The sequence below is a fragment of the Stegostoma tigrinum genome, chromosome 18 (genome assembly GCF_030684315.1).
Source record: "Stegostoma tigrinum isolate sSteTig4 chromosome 18, sSteTig4.hap1, whole genome shotgun sequence".
In the NCBI taxonomy this organism is placed as follows: Eukaryota; Metazoa; Chordata; class Chondrichthyes; order Orectolobiformes; family Stegostomatidae; genus Stegostoma; species Stegostoma tigrinum.
Genome location: NC_081371.1, coordinates 42,764,680 through 42,784,625, shown reverse-complemented (window position 1 = coordinate 42,784,625; position 19,946 = coordinate 42,764,680). Strand labels below are relative to the sequence as shown.

General features: G+C 40.6%; 1 protein-coding gene across 1 annotated transcript; it reads right to left on the bottom strand.

Annotated features, from left to right (window-relative positions):
• Window positions 1-3,172: 3,172 nt before the first annotated feature.
• On the bottom strand, window positions 3,173-15,641 carry nts (neurotensin). Its single transcript, XM_048549387.2, has 4 exons — window positions 15,349-15,641; window positions 13,985-14,052; window positions 3,794-3,994; window positions 3,173-3,706 (listed from the first exon to the last, which is right to left on the bottom strand). The coding sequence occupies exons 1-3, from the start codon at window positions 15,404-15,406 to the stop codon at window positions 3,830-3,832; spliced, it is 291 nt and encodes a 96-aa protein (XP_048405344.1). The 5' UTR covers window positions 15,407-15,641; the 3' UTR covers window positions 3,173-3,706; window positions 3,794-3,829.
• Between the last annotated feature and the right edge of the window lie 4,305 nt (window positions 15,642-19,946).

The following is a 19,946-nucleotide window of genomic DNA, read 5'->3' as shown; positions in this document are numbered from 1 at the left end:
CAGCTAAAGCCCTCACATAACCTCAGAACTAAACACACGTTCAGCAGCAGGAAGGATCATCTAACCTCAGAATCCACCTTAGATAACAAAGTGTAGAGCTGGATGAACACAACAGGACAAGCAGCCTCTTAAGAGCACAAAAGCTGATGTTTCGGGCCTACTTCCTTTTCCACCTCCACCCCACCCCCACCAACAGCTCTATTTAAAGGGATCATCAGCCATTTACAGATGAGATACAGGTTGGTTTCTATTAACTATTGCTGAGTTTAAAGAAAATCTTAATATGGTTTTTGGTTGCTTATTGTACATTGTGATGGGTCCTGAAGGCTTTGCCCAGCCTTCAATAATCTTGCTCCATTGGTTCAACAATAGGCATTTCACTGGACTAAAATATGGCCAGGAGAATGAGCTGAGGCATAGCAGAGCACCAGAAGTTGATGAAAGATTGAGAAGGAGGGAGGTAAGGGCTTTCAGCAATGGGCCATATCCATCTAGGACGTTCAGGGAGCAATTCTTCTATGTGAGCCTCCATAGGGAACAGACGGTCAATTCGCTACTTGGCTAAGGATGTTCATATGGAAACTTGCACAATGCATCCCAAAAGCATGAAAATAATCAGCATTGTTAAAGTTTGCAAGATCATCTGCCCATGATATTTATGCACCTGGCTCTTTCAAGGTTAAAGCAGATAATATGTACAACAACTGAAAATTTAGCATCCACTAATGCATAAGTGAGGGAATGGAGGTTTAATATTCTAACAGAGCTGAATACATCTAATTAGAAAGATGAGAGAGGCATACCGAGCAAGCATGTGACTTTGCACGAATTATTGGCTTTGTCTTCATGAAGAGTGCCAATGAAAGTGCACACATTGCTTTGCAGATATACTTCAATACTAGTATGTACCGCAAATGGAAATTATCCACTTAGCTCAAACTCCAGCTGGTGCGTAACTATATAAATGGAACATGCTGGTCAATGGTTCATTCTGGTAGTATGTCTCCTTTCTAACAGAAGCCCATAATAATCTGTATTTGAGCTATCAACACAAACCTTGGGTGGCTCGTGGCAAATTAGTGCCATACATCTCCATGTTCCTTGACATTGATAACAAAACTCTGGCATCACTTACGCTTTAGCAAATATTTCAACATGCTTAGTCATTAGTCATCTTATATATACATCAGCCCTTTGAGGTCATTTTTTGAGTCCTCTGCAGCAGATCTTGCATGTGATCTGAACCTCCAGTGAGTTGTTACCTCCTCCACAATGTTTCCCTATTTGGCTGTAGGCTACTTTTTCCATGTGTGTCATCATATGCAAATTCCACCTCCAAGCTGGCCTCTGATGTACACAATACTCAGTAACTTAGCTGAGAGCTGTAGGTGTGAGAGTGAGTAATGATGTTTCTTCTTCATTGGTCTTCCTGCTCTTCAGCCCCACTTCTCCTTCACTGTCTGACCAGTCATCCGTTCATGGAGATCTTAAAGGAGAAGGTTAGATTGTGGGGAAAAAAGATGGAGGGCAGGAGGTGAGGTATTGAGAGATGCACACTTACACCATCTAATACTTGTAAATATCAAGAGATTGTGTGATGAGCATGAAGTGCAATGTATAAGGTAATGGGCATGGCATTATTGAACATAGAACAATACAGCACAGTACAAGCCCTTCAGCCTAAGATGTTGTGCCAACCTATTATCTTCATTGATTTTTGCCCCATCACTGACCAGGGCCTCAGTTTGGGCCACTCTCTTGACTATGAGCATTATCTCACTCATGAGGGGTAAGGACAGGCAGCTAACATTTGGACATGGCTCCCATCATTACACACTCTTGCTTGCAGTTGTGTTCCACTTTAATCTGCAAGAATGTGACAATATGTGCTTTTGGTGATGCAGCAGTCACTTTTAATTAGTGAGTACCGTGTCCTAATTCATGACCTGGGTATGAGGTTTGCAACATTCTATGGTCAGTGAGAATTAGATAAGAGTTTTAAGTATGAAGTATAAATAGAGATTATTGGTGGGTGGGCATACCATAAAGCAGAGTCTCAGGTGAGTGACTCAGTTGATAGAATCCCTACATTGCAGAAGCAGGCCATTCCATGAATCGAGTCCACATCAACCATCCAAAGAGGATCCCACCCAGACCCAGGTCTCTAGTGAAGCAGCAGGGCTAACCACTGGGCCACCAGGCCACCCATATAAGATATGGCATTTGAAGACTCTGACCATCCATTTGAGGGCATTAAGCTTCATTTGACATGGCATCCAGGTCCTGGAAATAAACTGTAGTCATTGCTGCAACTGCTAGATGATCCCACAATTTGCAATATCTACTGTCTACCTCTTATGCAAATTTGCATTGTCTGGGAACACTGGAACACAATCCACCATTCTTCTTACAAGTCAAAATTTCTTCCCAAAGCATTTCCAACAGCTATCACGGACAGAATACATTTCCCCTTGAGGAGTTGCAGGTTGACTTTTATTAGCACAGACTAGCTTTCGGTGATGCTGGTGTCACACACAGTTGGGGTGCCTGCTGAGGCATAGAGCTGCCTGCCAGCTTGTAAAGCTCCAGTGGCACACTAAACTCATTTAAATAAGTGGACAGCATAAAAGCAGGAGGCAGGAGCTATAATCATATATTGTGTTCCTTGCATCTGTTTTCAGGAGCTCTCCAATATTGCAAACAAATGCATTCCCTGTTAATCAGTAATTAGTGTGCATGAAGTCAAACTCAACACATTCTTCAACAACATGAAAATTTTTCCATAAATATTTATGCGAACAAAGATAAAAGTAATATTCTGAAAATTTTCTGAACATTCTTAAATTTTCTAGAAAAAAAACCAAACCAAAATTTTCACCTACCCTAAAGCTCTGTTCTGAAATAGGTGAAATGGCTGCAGTTAACGATTGAGCAAATCTACATATAGCCAGTCAAACCCAGGCTTCTGCTTGCATTCTATCTAATCTCTGCCACGATTAACTGTACATTATCTGGTATCTCAATAACATTGATCATAGATTGTTCAGGATAACACTTTGGGAGCTGCACATGATGAGTTGAGAAGACATTTTTTAAGGACAAAAAAAATTCCTCACAACTTCGAAGTGAAAGAGGAACTTTGAATGTACATTGCATTTTAATGGTAGTTTATTTAATATTTGCACTCAATACATATGTCAAAGGAGGATTGGTTGGGTACAATTTGATGACAAAACAGGACATATTATTGGCAAAGAGTGGCATATCTGAACATACAATTCTGACCATAACTGAGGAATGTCATGCAGAAAAATTTAATTTTCAAGTTCAATATTCACACCACTAATCATATAAGGTTTTCTCATTTTCAAGTGTAATGACTTCAAACCAACTATGCTTTCACAACAAATAAAAGGAAAACATGTGATTGTAATGTTCTGCTTCTGAGTCCCTGATGCTGGGAGTACATGCTGAGAAATTGCACTCGCTCAGCTTGCTCTTTTACATCATCTTAATTCTATCAATAAAGACTGCAAGTTGGCAATGCAAAATTATCCAATATCCATTGCGGAAAGCACAGAAATGCAAAATTTCTCCCAACATGCAGGTGTCTTCTCTTTTCATAAATAGGATTCAAGGGTACCCATCACTGAAGCATAAGAAATATCTTTTGAAACTTTGTTGAGGATATTTCATGTTCTTTATTCTGATGACAGAAGATATTAAATTGGTTCAATAACATGAAATTATTTACAGTAATATGTGCAATCAGGTAACTAGTAAAGACTCTCACATTCACTTGAAAATTTTGGCTGGATTCAAATGTTAGTTAATTCATCAAGAAGACAGAATTTCGTTTCAGTATGTAAGGCCTTCGAGATTTTCCAATACGTGTTTGTCTTTTCAAAATATATGGATATTTTCTCTTTAGTTGTTTTTCTTTCTTAAATTCTGAATCCTCATAGTCACCATAGTCTTGGTGTGCCTGAAACAACTACAAAACATATGGCCATCATTATTACAATTCAGACAGTAAGATTTAGGAAATTAGTTATTTAATTAGCATTAATGTCAAATGACAATTTTACAAACATTCATTTACACAATTACAGATTTCTAATGACCTTTAAGACAGTGTCATGCTGGAGTTATAAATTCAAAGCTAAAACTCCTTGTTTATTGTTAACTTCACTGTAGAAAATGAATGGGAATATTCATCTGAAGATAAGCCATATGTTTAATTCTAGCTAAACACTCACTAATTATGGAAATATACTTATTTTAATCAGTTATTCACTCTCCGTGTTACATGTTGAAAACATTATTGCCAAGCTGTTTTAATGCAGGAGACGATTTTGAACATCAGCGCCTGGACAAGGAGCCCTTTACATTGATGAGGCTCCATGCAGACCATAACAGCAGAATTAGGCCATTCAGCCCGTCAAAATTGCCCCACCATTTAAGCATGGCTGATATGTGTCTCAACCTCATTCTCCTGCCTTTTCTCCATAAGTCTTGATCCCCTTACTAAATAAGAGCCTATTTGTCTCTGTCTCAATGACTTGGCCTCCACAGCCTTCTGTAGAAAAGAGTGCCACAGATTAACCACCCTCTGGCTGAAGAAATTCTTCCTCATCTCAGTTCTAAGGGGTTGTCCCTCCACTCTAAGGATGTCCCCTTGGGTCCTAGTCTCTCCTACTGGTGGCAAAATCTTTTCCAAATCCATTCTATCCAAGCTTCTCAGTATTCTGTAAGTTTCAATCAGGTCACCTCTCATCCTTCAAATTCCCACTGAATACAGATCCAGACTCCTCAACTGCTCCTCACATGATAGGCTCTTCATCCAGGGAATCATTTGTTTAAACCTCCTCCAGGCTCTCTCCAATACTAGCACTTCCTTCTGTAGATGTGGGGCCTGAAACTGCTCACAATATTCCAAATACGGCTTGACCACAGCCTCAGCAATACATATGTACTCTTGTATTCTAGCCCTCTTTGAATGAACACTAATATTGCATTTCCCTTTTTAACTGCCACTGAACTTTACAAGAACCCTGAACTAGGGCTCCTGGGTCCGTTTGAGCTTCATAGTTCTGAAGTCTTTCCCGTTTAGAAAATAGTCTACACCTCTATTCTTCTGACCAAAGTGCATAACCTCACACTTTCCCATATTGTATTCGATCTGCCACCTTTTTGTCCAGTCTTCTAGTCTCTCCAAATCCTTCTGCAGCCTCCCCACTTCCTCACACTACCTGTCCCTACACTCATCTTTGTGTCACATGCATACTTAGTAACAATGCCCTCAGTTCCTTCATCCAGATCGTTAATGTACAGCGTGAATAGTTGTGGTCTGAATACTAACCCTTGCAGAACACCACTAGTCATCTGTCGCCATCCTGAAGAAGACCCCTTCATCCCCACTATCTGCCTTCTGCAAGTCAGCCAATCCTCTATCCGTGCCCGTATCTTGCCCCTAACATCATGGGCCTATATCCTTTGGATCATTTCACAAGAAGCCATAATCCACATAGATCATATTAATGGTTCTCCTTCATGGCCACTACAGTCACCTCTGCGACCTGACTGTCTTAAACTTCTAGTATGCTGCTGGTGTCTTCCATTGTGGAAGCTCAAGCAAAGTGCCTATTCAGGTCCTCTGCCATTACTTTGTTCCCTATAACTCCTTCACCAGCCTCATTTTCTGGTGGTTCAATGTCCACTCTCAATTCCCTCTAACTTTTTATATACCTAAAGCAAGTCTTGAAATCTTCTTTTATATCACTAGAGGCTTAACCTCATATTTTATCTTCTCCCCACTTATTTTCTTTATAGTTACTGTCTGCTGATTTTTAAAGGCTTCACAAACGTCTGGCTTCCCACTGATCTTCACCACATTAAACGTTATTTTCTTTTTCTTTTATGCTGTCTGTGATATCCCTTGTCGGTAATGGCAGTCTCACTGTTCCCTTAGTCTGTTTCTTCTTCTTCTTCTTTGGGATGCATTTCTGCTGTGCCTCCCGAATTACAACCAAATATTCCTGCCATTGCTGCTCCACATCTTCTCTACTAGGCTCCCTTTCCAATCAATTCTGGCCAGCTCCTCCCTCATGTCTTTGTAGTTAGTAGTTACCTTTACTTGGACGAGATAACTGCTTTGCAAAACACATCTGATCTGTCTGCAGGAATGATCCCAGCTTTCCAGTCTCTCGCCATTTCAATAAACCACTTTGCTCCCATGCTAACATTTCCATCCTTGACCTGCTACAATATTCCAATGGAGTCCAATGCAAGCTGGAGGAGCAATACATCATTTGGGCTTAGGTACTTAAATCAATATTGAGTTTCACAGCTCCAAAGTAGAACCGTTTTTTCCATTATTCCTACACCTCCCACAATCCACTGACCGCGTCGTGTTGGCTTTCAACAGAGCAAACCTATTTCCTCCTTTTAACAGCTAACATTCACATCCATTTTCCGTATCTATATTTCTTTGACCACTATTATTGCTATCTTTTGCTCTGGACATCTTCATAATCTGTTCCCCTTGCTCCTCCTCTCTTTCTGTCTACAGTATATAATCCACTATTTTCCAGCTCCTTTCAGTTCACACTGGGCTTGAAAAATTGATAGTATTTTTCCATCTATAGATACTTCCACTTCTGCTGAGTTTCTGCAGCATTTTTGTTTTTTTAAAGTTACGATTTCGTTATTACTCCTGTTCCCCTCTCCTGTATTGTTCACAAAAAGGTTTCATGGGGTCTATGGTCAACTTGCGACTGCCCATTAAATTCGAGCCCATGTTGTTGCTGCAAACTGATGAATGATTTGAAGAATTCCCTCGATGAGTGTCATCCTGGTTCCAGGATTTTCTTTCCTGGCCTTGTTTTTAGCTTCTATTGTTTAGTTAGGTGCTTAGTAGAAGAACCACTTGATTTTTGACCCTGCCCAAAATAGAAGTTACCTAAACAAATATTTCAAAATTTATCTTTCAGCCTTTAGAGTCATAGAATCATTGAGATGTTCACCTTATATATTAATGATCTGGATGAAGGGACTGGGGGCATTCTGGCGAAGTTTGCCGATGATACAAAGATACGTGGACAGTCAGGTAGTACTGAGGAGGTGGGGAAGCTGCAGAAAGATTTAGACAGTTTATGAGAGTGGTCCAGGAAATGGCTGATGAAATTCAATGTGAGCAAATGTGAGGTTTTGCACTTTGGAAAAAAGAATACAAGCATGGACTATTTTCTAAATGGTGAGAAAATTCATAAAGCAGAAGTACAAAGGGATCTGGGAGTGTTGGCCCAGGATTCTCTAAAAGTTAACTTGCAGGTAGAGTCCACGATTAAGAAAGCGAATGTAATGTTGTTGTTTATCTCAAGAGGGTTGGAATATAAAAGCAGTGATGTGCTTCTGACACTTTATAAAGCTCTAGTTAGGCCCCATTTAGAATACTGTGCCCAATTTTGGGCCCCACACCTCAGGAAGGACATACTAGCTCTGGAGCGTGTCCAGCGGAGATTCACGCGGATGATCCCTGGAATGGTAGGTTTAACGTATGATGAATGGCTAAGGATCCTAGGATTGTACTCATTAGAGTTTAGAAGGTTGAGGGGAGATCTAATAGAAACTTACAAGATAACGTTGGCTTAGAAGCGGTGAACGCTGGGAAGTTGTTTCCATTAGGTGGGGAGACTAGGACCCGTGGGCACAGCCTTAAAATTAGAGGGGGTAAATTTAAAACGGAAATGAGACAACATTTCTTCATCCAGAGATTGGTGGGCTTGTGGAATTCAGTGCCACGGAGTGCAGTGGAGGCCGGGACGTTGGATGCCTTCAAGGCAGAGATCAACAAATTCTTGATCTCACAAGGAATCAAGGGCTACGGGGAGAGTACAGGGAAGTGGTGTTTAAATGCCCATCAGCCATGGTTTAAATGGCGGAGTGGACTTGATGGGCCAAATGGCCTTACTTCCACTCCTATGTCTTACAGTCTTACGGTTTTATGGAGATATATAGCATGGAAACAGACCCTTCAGGCCAACCAGATACCCTAAATTAATCTGGTCCCATTTAGCAACATTAGGCCCATATCCCTGTGAATCCTTCATACTCATGTACTCATCCAAATGCCTTTTAAATGTTGCAATTGTACCAGCCTCCACCTTTTTCTCTGGCAGCTCAGTCCATGCATGCACCACTCCCTGTATGACAAAGTTTCCCCCTAGGTCTGTTTTAAAACTTTCCTCTCTCACCTTAAACCTATGCCTTCTAGTTCTGGACTGTCCAGTCCTGGGGAACAGACCTTGTGCATTTGATGCTCCAGGGAAAATAGCCCCAGCCTATTCAGCCTCTCCCTATAGCTCAAACCCTCCAATATAGCAACATTCTTGTAAATCTTTTCTGAGCCATTTCAAGTTTCACAACATCCTTCATATAGCAGGGAGACCAGAATTGAATACAGTATTCCAAAAGTGGCCTAACTACTGTCCTGTACAGCTGCAACATAACTTCTCAATTCCCATACTCAATGCACTGACCAAAAAAGACAAGCATACCAAACGCCTTTTTCACTATTCTGTCTACCTATGACTCCACTTGTAAGGAACTATGAACTTGTACTCCAAGGTCTCATTGTTCAGCAACATTCTCCAAGGCCTTACCATTAAGTGTACAAGTCATGCCCTTATTTGCCGTTCCAAAATGCAGCACCTCACATTTTACCTAAATTAAACTCCATCTGCCACACCTCAGTGCATTGGCCCTTCTGATCAAGATCCCATTGTACTCTGAGGTAACCTTCTTCACTGTCCACTGCACCTCCAATCTTGGTGGCATCTGCAAGCTGACTAACCATACCTCCTATGTTCAAATCCAAATCATTTATACAAATGACGAAAAACAGCAGGCCCAGCACCGATCTTTGTGGCGCACCTGCTGGTCAAATTCTTTTCTTCAATTTTTTTTCAAAAACAAACAAAACAGATAATGTTAAATAGATAATGGGAACTGCAGGTGTAAGGGAATCCAAGAAAACAAAGTGTGGGGCTGGAAGAACACAGCAGGCCAAGCAGCATCTTAGGAGCACAAAAGCTGACGTTTCGGGCCTAGACCCTTCATCAGAATAAAGCTAAGATAATGTTAAAAACTGATAACTCTATCTGACCAAACATACTGGAATTTTTGTTAAATCATGGAAGTTGGGCATCACTGATTGAGTCAGCATTTATTGCCTGTCCCTGGTTGCCCATGTGATTGGCTTTTCAACGAATTGTTGCTGCTGCATCTTTGCCCACATTCAGACTGCAAGGTTTATTTGTAGTTAATATATCCGGTACTCTGGACACAAATGTAGGTGCAGTATTTAATTCAAGCTATGCCTGGGCTTCGAAGTAAAGAACAGGCTAGACTTTGGACACTCACCTCCTCAGCCCCAAAGTCTCTCTATCAACAAAGTTTTGTCAGGTATCTGTATACAATGGACTACTTTCCAGGCACCGGGATGCTTACAGCTGCTCAAGACTGGTGCCCATGCAGGTGGACCCATAGTCAACCTTTGCTATCATCAGTATATTATGCAGTAAGTATTAAGCTTCAAGTCAAATTTAGAATTAGTCTTGCAATCTTGTTCTTAGTCCCACTTGACTTATTTGAGTATCTCTAGGTACTTGAGATCAAACCAAACTGATAAATGTAAATTAACTGAAGGGAAAATTATTTTTACATTAGACTGCGAATCATGTACAGTAAATGAATTACAAACTTACATAGAGTTGATATATTTTTATATAACATTCTATATTTTTAAGGGATGTTTCAGAATTTTGCATTGAAATCATAGTCATAGAGGTTTGCAGCACTGAAACAAGCCCTTCAGCCCAACTTGTACATGCCACCCAGCTTTCACAATTAATTTAGTCCCATTTGCATGCATTTGGTCCATATCCCTCCATACCTCTACCATCCATGTACCTGCCCAAATGTTTCTTCAATAATAAAATTGTACTTGCCTCTAACACTACCTTGGCAGCCCATTCCAGACACTCGCAAAGTTCACAGAAAAGAATTGCCCATCTGGAGCGCTTTGTATCTCTCACCTTAAACCAATGCCCTCTAGTTCGGGACTCTCATACAATGGGGAAAAGCTGTTGGCTACTTACTTTATCCATGCCTGTCATGATTTTATAATCCTCTATAAGGACATTCCTCAGTCTTCTAGGGTCCAGGGAAAATATCCCAGCCTGTCCAGCCTCTCCTTATAACTCAAAGTTTCTAGTCCAGGCAGCATCCTAGTGAATATTTTCTGCATTCTTTCTAGTTTAATTGTAGCTTTTGCATAGTAAGGTGATCAAAACTGTGTGCAGTACTCCAAATGTGGCCTTACCAACACCTTGTACAGCTGTGAGAAATGTCCCAAGTCCTGTACTCATTGCTCTGACCAATAAAAGCAAGCACCCAAAGACCTTCTTCACCACCCTGTCTACTTATGACTCTACTTTCTAGGAGCGATGAATCTGTACCCCTAGATCTCCTTGTTTTATAATACTCCTCAGGGCCATAATCCATGCAGAGGTGTCAGATTTTCTGTGAAATAATTAATAAATATAATAGTGATAATAAAACATCACAGTATTCTTTTATAACTCGAATTGTTCTTTCTGTAACCTTCCACAAGTTCCACAAGTCTATCCAGTCCTGCTGAGCCATCCTTGAAAACATACCAATTTGTCAAATGCATCCATCACATCCCACCACCATTGTCTACTACATTCTGATGCAAGTGTCTTCAACCACTTTTAGCTATATGCTCTTCCCAACCGTTTGGTCCTCTGATAGTTTTAGACACTCCCTACCTACCTTTATTCCACAATTAATAACAAAATAAAAGATGAATTCTTGAAATATAAAAGTCCATGGCAAAATTGGAATCTAATTGCCATCCCTGTTGCAGTTGACAGCGTTGTGTTGAGCCTTCAAGCTGCACTTTCAAATGTTGCACTCTATGCAGTGAATACAGAAATCAAGGATTTTAACACTGACAATGAAGGAAAAGCCACAATTGTATGATTCTCAGTGGTATGTAACTTGGAGGGGATCTTGAATGTGATGGTGTTCCCATGCAACCACAGCCCTTATCCTGTTAGATGGCAGAAGTCATGGTTTAGGAAATGTTCAGTCACTCTAACCTTGTTATTAAGATTTTCATTACTAAGCACCTCTTGTGTTCAACACATTTAAAAGTTGGGTCAAAACCCATCTTTCCTGTCAAAACTTTGATCATCTTCCTTACCTCTCTTCCCCACACCACCAATAGTTTGGAGGCTAATCTCTTTGGTGAACAACTTGGAATGTCTTACTTATAGTAAACTAGCCAAGCAAATAGAAATTGTTGCCGAATAATTTGTCCCGGATATGCCAATGGGTATTTTATAAGTGTCTTGCTTTATCTCCTGTTGGAGAATGACAGAATCCCCAAGTTACATATGTGACTAAGAGTGACAATTCATGGTTTTGCCCAGGTGCTCTACTCATCTTCACTGAAGTTGAGACTGTTAGAGCCATGCAAAGTTACATTGCCATTGTTCAAAGTGTACTGTAATCTAGATTACAGTGCTACTGCAATATAAAGGTCATCTGGTGTTAGAGATCCAACAAGGCTTCCAGTGCAGATGGAAACCCTGACAAAATACTGAAATACATTCGAACAACACTCTTTGCATGAATACATTACTTCCCCACCCTCATCTAGAGAGAGAAGAGCATGCCAACAAATCTTCAAGATGCCACAATTGTTACCATCTTCAAGAAAAGAGATAAGACCAACTGCAGCAACTAATGAGGGATCTCCTTGTTGTTCATTATCCGGAAGGTCATTGCTAAAATACTTCTCAATTTTCTCCCCCTCAATAGTTAAGAGCTTCTGCTTAAATCATAATGCCATCTCAATCCATCAAGGGGCACATTGGACATGACCTTCACAGTAAAGCAAATCAAATAAAAGGTGCTAAGAGAAGCAGCAACTTCTACATTGGACTTTCTTTGACCTCACAACAGCATTTGACTCTGTCAACCAAGAGGGATTAGGGATTTGGCTGCCTGAAGAAATCTGTTACTATTCTATGTAAGCTGCACAAAACATGTTAATTATGATCCTCAATAATGGATCCACCATAAACCCGATGCGTGCGCAAACTATATACGGGATCAAAAAGGAGGCAAGCAAAATTGTATCATCATACCAATACAATTCTTCACCTTCCTCATTATAACAATCTGCCTAATATTCGTGAACTTTCCTGCTGGAGTGGAGTTTTTTGTACAGGACAAGCAGAAACCTGTAACCTACATCACCTCCGGTCCAGAACCAAAACCTCCACAACTTCTGTCATTGAGCTGCAGCATGCAAACACCTGCATGTACATACACTCAAAGGCCATGTTCCAAACTACTGATGGCACATTCATAAGGGCACATGAGAATATAAGCCTTAAGTTAAATGTCCAGAAGACAAGGGTCCTCTACAAGCCTGCTTCAGCTCTGCAAAATTTTCGTTATCAAAATTCATGACAAAAAATCTGGGCAATGTGAATTCATATTCACACCATGGAAGTCTCTTTTTGAGAGGACAAGAAATTGATAATGAAATTCAAGACTGACTTCAGTATGTCAATGCAGCTTTTAGCAATCTGTGAAGCAGAGTTTGATAGCAAAGACCTCAAACCTTGAACAAAGCTACCTGCTCTTTTGTGTATAGTGAAGTCATGCACAACGTACAGCAGACATTACAAGCTCCAGCAGAAATATCACCAACGATGCCTCTGCAAAATCTTGCAAGTTATTTAAAATAATGGATAATTTATGTTGCATATAATCATTACTCAATGATAATATTGACAGGTGGAGAAGATTCAAGAAAATATGTTATATTCGTTAATTTACTAAAATCTTTAGGAGATCATTAAATAATAATAAATGTCCATCAATAGTTTCTATATTGAAACATATATTGAGAAATTGAATCATACCAATGCTAACCAAAGAATCATCTATTCACAAAATATAATTCAGATTCATCTTTATGACACTGCTATGAGTTTATTATTATAACCTAACCATACCATTTCCAATGATAGAGTAGACAGGGATAAATGGGTTTCCATTGGCAGGTGTGTTGGGAATCAAATTGTATAGACTTATAGAGCCATAGAGATATACAGTACAGAATCAGATCCTTCGGTCCACATCATCTATGCCAACCAGATATCCTAGATAAATCTTGTCCCATTTGCCAGCATTTATCCAATATCCCTCTAAATCCTTACTATTCATATATCCATCCAGATGCCTGTTAAATGTTGTAATTATACCAGCCTCTGCCCCTTCTTCTGGCAGTTCATTCTATGCACGCACCACCCTCTGGATGAAAATGTTGCCCCATAGGTCCCTTTTAAATCTTTCCCCTCTCACCTTAAACCAAACCTTCTAGTTTCTGACTCCCCCATCCCAGGGAAAAGGCCCTGTCTATCTCCCCGCTCCATGCCACTCCTGATTTTATAAATAATTTAACAATTGTTGAAATCTAGACAAAGGTGTGTATTAGGGCCCTGGGATCATACACAGCAAGTTGCTATGATCAGGAATGTTTGAAAGATCCAATTTTAACACCTAAAAGATCTTCACTTTAAAAGAAAATAATTCCAGGGCCATAGGAAAAGAGCAGGGCAGTGGGACAAACTAATTATTCTTTTAGAGAGCTAGCACAGACCTGATTGGATCAATAGCTTCCTTCTGTACTGGATCATTCTATCTTTCTATTCCGTGATTGCTGAATTTTAGCAAAACAAAGCTGCAGAAAACCTGAGATGTGATCGCTTTTAAATAGTCCCAATATTCAAATTAGAACTGCTTATATTAATATTAGATATCTACTTCAGTTTGCGATGCCTTTTTTACACTAATTTTCATTTAATCATAATAGACCTACCTTTAAGACATAAAGATGATCCAGGAGTTCAGCTTCCGTTGGTACTGTTTCAGTGTAAGCTGTAGAAACTGAAAACAATTCCAAACAAAATTCACAGTATTCGCACATTGAAAAAATAAGCATCTGAGAATCACTTTCATTCCAATATTTTGTTAACCACGTCACTTCTCTGCTGCTTTGATATTTCCTCTGCCCGAAATGCACAGTCAAACTGGACTAAAATGTGGTGAGCCACATACAACAGTCATTCTAAAATTATTATGAATCGTGTTCAGACATCAATTGCCTTCTGTAAGATAGTCTACAGTTTGCAAAACATAAGGGCGAATTTTTCATATTTTACTGCCTCAATGCATTTTATCTGAACTAATAAAGATGTAGAGTTTTGTATTCCTTCACAGTTACAGTGAAAGCAATGTTAACTTGGCAGGCTGTATTTCATGCACGGGAATTAAGATTAATCATTTATACTCAAATAAATAATTGGTATCTTAGCAAACTATGAGCTTTCCCTAGAGTATGCTAACACAGTATGCAGGCAATTAACTCGTTTTATATTAAAGTTAGCCTGTACAAATTCTTGCGTAGTTTATACAGCAATTTTCTAATCCTCACATTGTTTAACATACTGTGATTTCAACTTATTTGCATCAATTTTCAATTCAATTATTTTAAAAAGGTGTCCTTCGGTAAATGGCATGGTGTTAAATGGTAAACACTATCACTGTAATTAATTTCTACTCTTGTATTTCTCCATGAAAACAGCCGAGGAAACAGCATAAACATAACCAAATGAGGAATGCAATAATCATTTGCAGCGACCAAAGCTCATCAAAAATTCAAAGCCCTCGCACTGTCAATAATCAAACAGTAACCCCAGTTAAACTTCAGCTACTTCTGTGCTTCTGGCCGTTGACAGTTCTGATCGAAAAATCGTTAAAACGTTACTTTCTTGTATCGGCTTGAGCGAACTCTTATCACGAGTCATTGTGTTGGATCAATGATTGACGTTGATGGGACCATGTCCTAATTTTCTAAACATATTATTTTCAACAACGCTAATAAAGCACCAAATTTGATAACGTTTTCCCAGTTTTTACATGGATAAAATACCTGAATCCAAACCTACCAATCAATCCGTTGGCTCCTTTACTGTCAGGATTAATGTTAAATCTGATTTGGAATTGATATTCCAAAACAAAACTTCATGTTTAAAAATTCAAGAAGTATGTCAATTCTCTCTAATTTGGAGCGATAAAAATATACAGCTTTGGTTGTCAGTGATGAGCTCAAACCTTACTTAATCCCGTTTCCTTATCGGTAATTTTCTAATACAATATTACTTTGCTTGTGTTCCCACTCACCTGAACACATGGCGTGAACACCGAGGAAGATCAACAGCCAAATCATTTCAATCCTCATTGTAGCAGCAGTAGAGCCCTCACTTTGCTACAGCCTAGAGTCTCCGAAAGTTAGGGAGAGGAGGTGGGGATCTGGGAGCTGAGTTTGGTCCTTCTCTAAGGGGTTTCTGCTCGCTCAGTGTACACAGGAGGCAGGAGCTGACTTCTTTAATACCTCCAGGCTGCCTTGACGTCAAGAGAAACGCTGTCCGCCTGACTTCATTCCAAGGTGTGGGAATCACAGCACGATCATTCGAAGCAATGTTCACATTCCCTTGGAACCAAGAGCATTCTTGATGCGCATCAATTCGAAAACAATGCGGCGATTGGACCACATGAATTGAATTCCACACTGTGCCACCAATATTCATGGTTTCTTCACAATCTAATGCAATTTGTATCACTGTGTTCGGATCTGTTCCTGCGTTGTGAAGACTATTGATGCATTATTTATGTTATTTCGATCAAGTGTCTAATGAATGTACCGCCCCAATGCCCAAAAGTCCTTGGGGGATACTTCATAAATCTGTACGTCTTTCCATTTGCCCTGTGAAGTTTCTTTTTGCAATCTTTGCATTCCCAAGAGGGCGGTTTGGAGTTTGCGAGTGAGAAACTCAACGGTGTAGCTGGCTGTTTGAGTCTCCCTTTCCTCAATGTGAAAAGGAAGATATTGCCTAATCTCAGTTTTCTATAGGGATGGACCTAATTATTTCGAGTTTTAACTTGCATTTTATGTCTTTTTTTTACAGTTGGAAAGAATGATCTGAACACTCTCTTGCCCCCCACTCATTTCAGAAGTTTTCACCCTGCTAAACCTGTTAGCAGACAGAATCACTGAGTGCACTGGGAGTATCATCACTTTTCTGTATGAATGCAAATCCAAAAACACTAAAATAAAACTCAAAAATCAAAGCAGCTACTTCATTGACAAAGGGGTAGTGCTCCAAAACTGTGATTTCAAATAAACTTGTTGGGCTATAACCTGGTGACACGGAACTTCTGATTCGGACAAAAGATGGTAGTGAATTCCTGGTTACCAATTCAGTTTGAAGAAATGCTCTTCCAACTTGACATCAGATTATAAAGGTGAGGGGAGTTAAGAAAGGAGACATTCACAATTGGAAATCCTTGAGGTGTTGAATCACAGTTTAGAGCTTCAGTTACAAAAGCTTACAGAACAGGGAAAGAAGCTGCAGCTAAGAAGCATGGAAAACGAGAATTGGAACACTCTGAGGACCAGATCCTCCCTGTTCTATAGGAAATGATGGAAATTCTCTAACAATAAGGTGGAGAGCTGGATGAACACAGCAGGCCAAGCAGCATCAGAGGAGCAGGAAGGCTGATGTTTAGGCCTAGACCCTTCTTCAGAAATGGGGGAGGGGAAGGGGGTTCTGAAATAAATAGGGAGAGAGGGAGAGACGGATAGAAGATGGATAAGGGAGAAGACAAGTGGAGAGGAGACAGACAAGTTAAAGAGGCAGTGTTGGAGCCAGTAAAGGTGAGAGTAGGTGATAAATTGGGAGGAGATACGTCAGTCAAGGGAGGATGGACAGGTCAAGGGAGCAGGATGAAGTTAGGAGTTAGGAGATGGGGTGGGGCTTGAGGCGGGAGGAAGGGATAGGTGGGAGAAAGGGCAGGTTAGGGAGGTGGGGACGAGCTGAGTTCGTTTTGGGATGCAGTAGGGGGAGGGGAGATTTTGAAGCTTGTGAAGTCCATATTGATATCAGTGGGCTGCAGGGTTTTCAAGTGGAATATGAGTTGCTGTTCCTGCAACCTTCGGATTGCATCATTGTGGCACTGCAGGAGTCCCAGGATGGACATGTCGTCTGCAGATGGGAGGGGGAGTTGAAATGGTTTGTGACTGGGAGGTGCAGTTGTTTAGTGTGAACCGAGTGTAGGTGTTCTGCAAAGCGGTCCCTAAGCCTCCGCTTCTTCCCCAGTGTACAGGAGGCCACAATGGGAACAGCAAATGCAGTATACCACATTAGCAGATGTGCAGGTAAACATCTGCTTGATGTGGAAAGTCTTTTTGGGGCCTGGGATGGGGGGGAGGTGTGAGGTGTGGGGGCAGGTTTAGCACTTCCTGTGGTTGCAGGAGAAAGTGCTGGGTGTGATGGGGTTGGAGGGGATTGCGGAGTGGACAAGGGAGTCACGGAGCAAGTGGTCCCTCTGGAAGACAGACAAAGGTGGGAAGGGAAAAATGTCTTTGGTAGTGGGAGTGGGGTCGGATTGCAGATGGCGGAAGTGTTGGAGGATGATGCGTTGGATCCGGAGGTTGGTGAGGTGATATGTGAGGACAAGGACGATTCTGTTTTGGTTGTTATTTCGGCGGGGGGGTGTGAGGGAAGAGTTGCGGGAAGTGCAGGAGACACAGCAGAGGGTATTCTCGACCACTGAGGGGGGTAGTTGTATTCCTTGTAAAACAAGAACATCTGAGATGTATGGGAGTGGAATGCTTCATCCTGGGAGCAGATACGGCAGAGGCAAAGAATTGGCAACAGGGGATGGCATTTTTGCAGGAAGGTGGATGGAAGGAGGTTTATTCTAGGTAGCTGTGGGAGTCAGTGGGCTTGAAATGGATATTGGTTTCTAGATGGTTGCCAGAGATGGAGACAGAGAGGTCCTGTAAGTAGAGAGAGGTGTTGGAGATGGTCCAGGTGAACTTAAGTTTGGGGTGGAAGGTGTTGGTGAAGTGGATGCACTGTTTGAGCTCCTCATGGGGGCAAAGTCAACATTTTGAGTCCAGTGACTTCATCAGAACTGTTACCAGCAGCAGCTGATGAATCTCTGGACTTGAAACATTGACTCCAATTTCTACCCACAGATGCGGCAGACCTGCTGAGTTTTCTCCAGCAATTTCTGGTTTTGTTGCGGAAAAATCAGCAATGCATTGTAAAGTTATGGATAATCTATCTTCCTCTCAGTTAAGGCAGCCAGTAAATTGAAAGCCAATGCCTGCATTGCAGTGATTTAGTCACGGCTAAGTTGTAATCTTCACACTTGCCATATTTAGTGTTTACAGATTGCAGTCTTTGATGCAATAAAGTCAACATACATGTGCCAGAAACATATGTGATTCTGTCACTGTGTCTACACATTTCCTTTCTCTCTAAGCCAGTGCCATCTACTTCAAGTGCTTTGGCCACTGTATCTGTTTCCTGTCCCTTCCTCTTGTAATTTTTAGCCTCACTTCTAAGAGGTGGAAAAATAAACTTTGGAACAAGTGAAGAATTTTTTCTTAAAAATCTGTATTGTCTTCTATATACATTTTGTCTTTAAACTCTGTTTGGTTAAAATTGAATAAGCTTGCTTGACTCATAAATGGGCCTGGGCTGATGCTGTGATCATATTTCCCAAAGCTTCTGTGCTTTCTCTAAAGTATAGATATTTCAGTTAAAAGTGATACAAAGGGGCTGAAAGTGTTCTGTCTGCCTCCAGCCAACTCTGGAAAATGGAAAAGCAGTTATCCTCTTGACTTGTTACCTCATGATAGAAACACGAATGGGTAGATAAAGCTATGCACTTAGCTTAAGGACCTTCCAATAAGCCCACTGAGATGGACCATCAGCTGCTGAAATGTCTGTCTTTGTCACGTGATTGAAATCCAAACATGTCGAATTGCTTAAATATCATCATTAATGTTATGCTCAGGCTGAGTCGGCAGCCTGCTTCGGATGTTCAAGCTCTGTCTTCAAGTTGCTGGCTGGAAGGAAATCCATGCTTTGCCTTCATAAAGAAAAGCTCACCAAGGAATCTATTACTGGAGACTGACCTCTGAGAAATTGTAAACCCTGTAAAATGGCTTTTAATACCTCTGGATTTACCAAAATTTTTAATTCATAACCTATATCCTCCCCTGATCTGTCTCCCTTAATTTCCTGAGTGCTTGTGTGTGTCTTTGGATTAACAAAACAATCATGCTGCAATTTGGATTCTTTGTTCATAGACCTTCTCTTAGATTTCGCCTTAACCGATTTTGCTGTGGGTTTATTCCAAAAATTGGAATCCAATAACTAGGGTCCAGGGAACACCCTTCAGCCTACCTCAGTAAGAAATGGGAATGAAAGGGGAAAGGAGTGAATCCAAAGATATGTTGCTTTTTTGGCTTAAGAGGGGAAAAGCAGTCATAATTTAAATTTATGCCTATTCTAATTTTGCCTATGACAATGAAAATTTGCGACTAGGTGCAGCTGAAATCTGTGGAGGTGTGAGGAGTGAAATGATGCAACAAGACAGTGTGAAAGGTGAGGGCTTCAACAACAGATTGTACAAGTTCAAGCAAATGCATTCCCTTTTCCCAACCTAGTTATGCCATTGACCTGTAAATTGTAAATGAATTGTTTATATGGTGTACATTGTAATAAATTGGAACATAGGGAAATTGAACATATGCCCCAGCTGCTTTGTCATTTTGATTGTCAATTTCAGGCCCATGTTATGCACCTTTTCTTTAAATAAGATCTGAGTCAATAGCAACGTGTAGCTGCTTGAGGGTAAGATTTTATAACTGTTAAGACAAGACTTGGCGGTGGGGGATTGGAGCTTTTATGGAGCCCACAACA

What these genes read in the sequence shown, in the direction of transcription:
- nts (XM_048549387.2), bottom strand. Translation starts at nt 15,406, where the DNA reads ATGAGGATTGAAATGATTTGGCTGTTGATCTTCCTCGGTGTTCACGCC. An exon ending in TGTTCACGCCATGTGTTCAG is followed by an intron (nt 14,053 to 15,348) that starts GTGAGTGGGAAC and finishes AATTGTTTTCAG; the next exon opens with TTTCTACAGCTTACACTGAA. An exon ending in ATCATCTTTATGTCTTAAAG is followed by an intron (nt 3,995 to 13,984) that starts GTAGGTCTATTA and finishes TATGTTTTGTAG; the next exon opens with TTGTTTCAGGCACACCAAGA.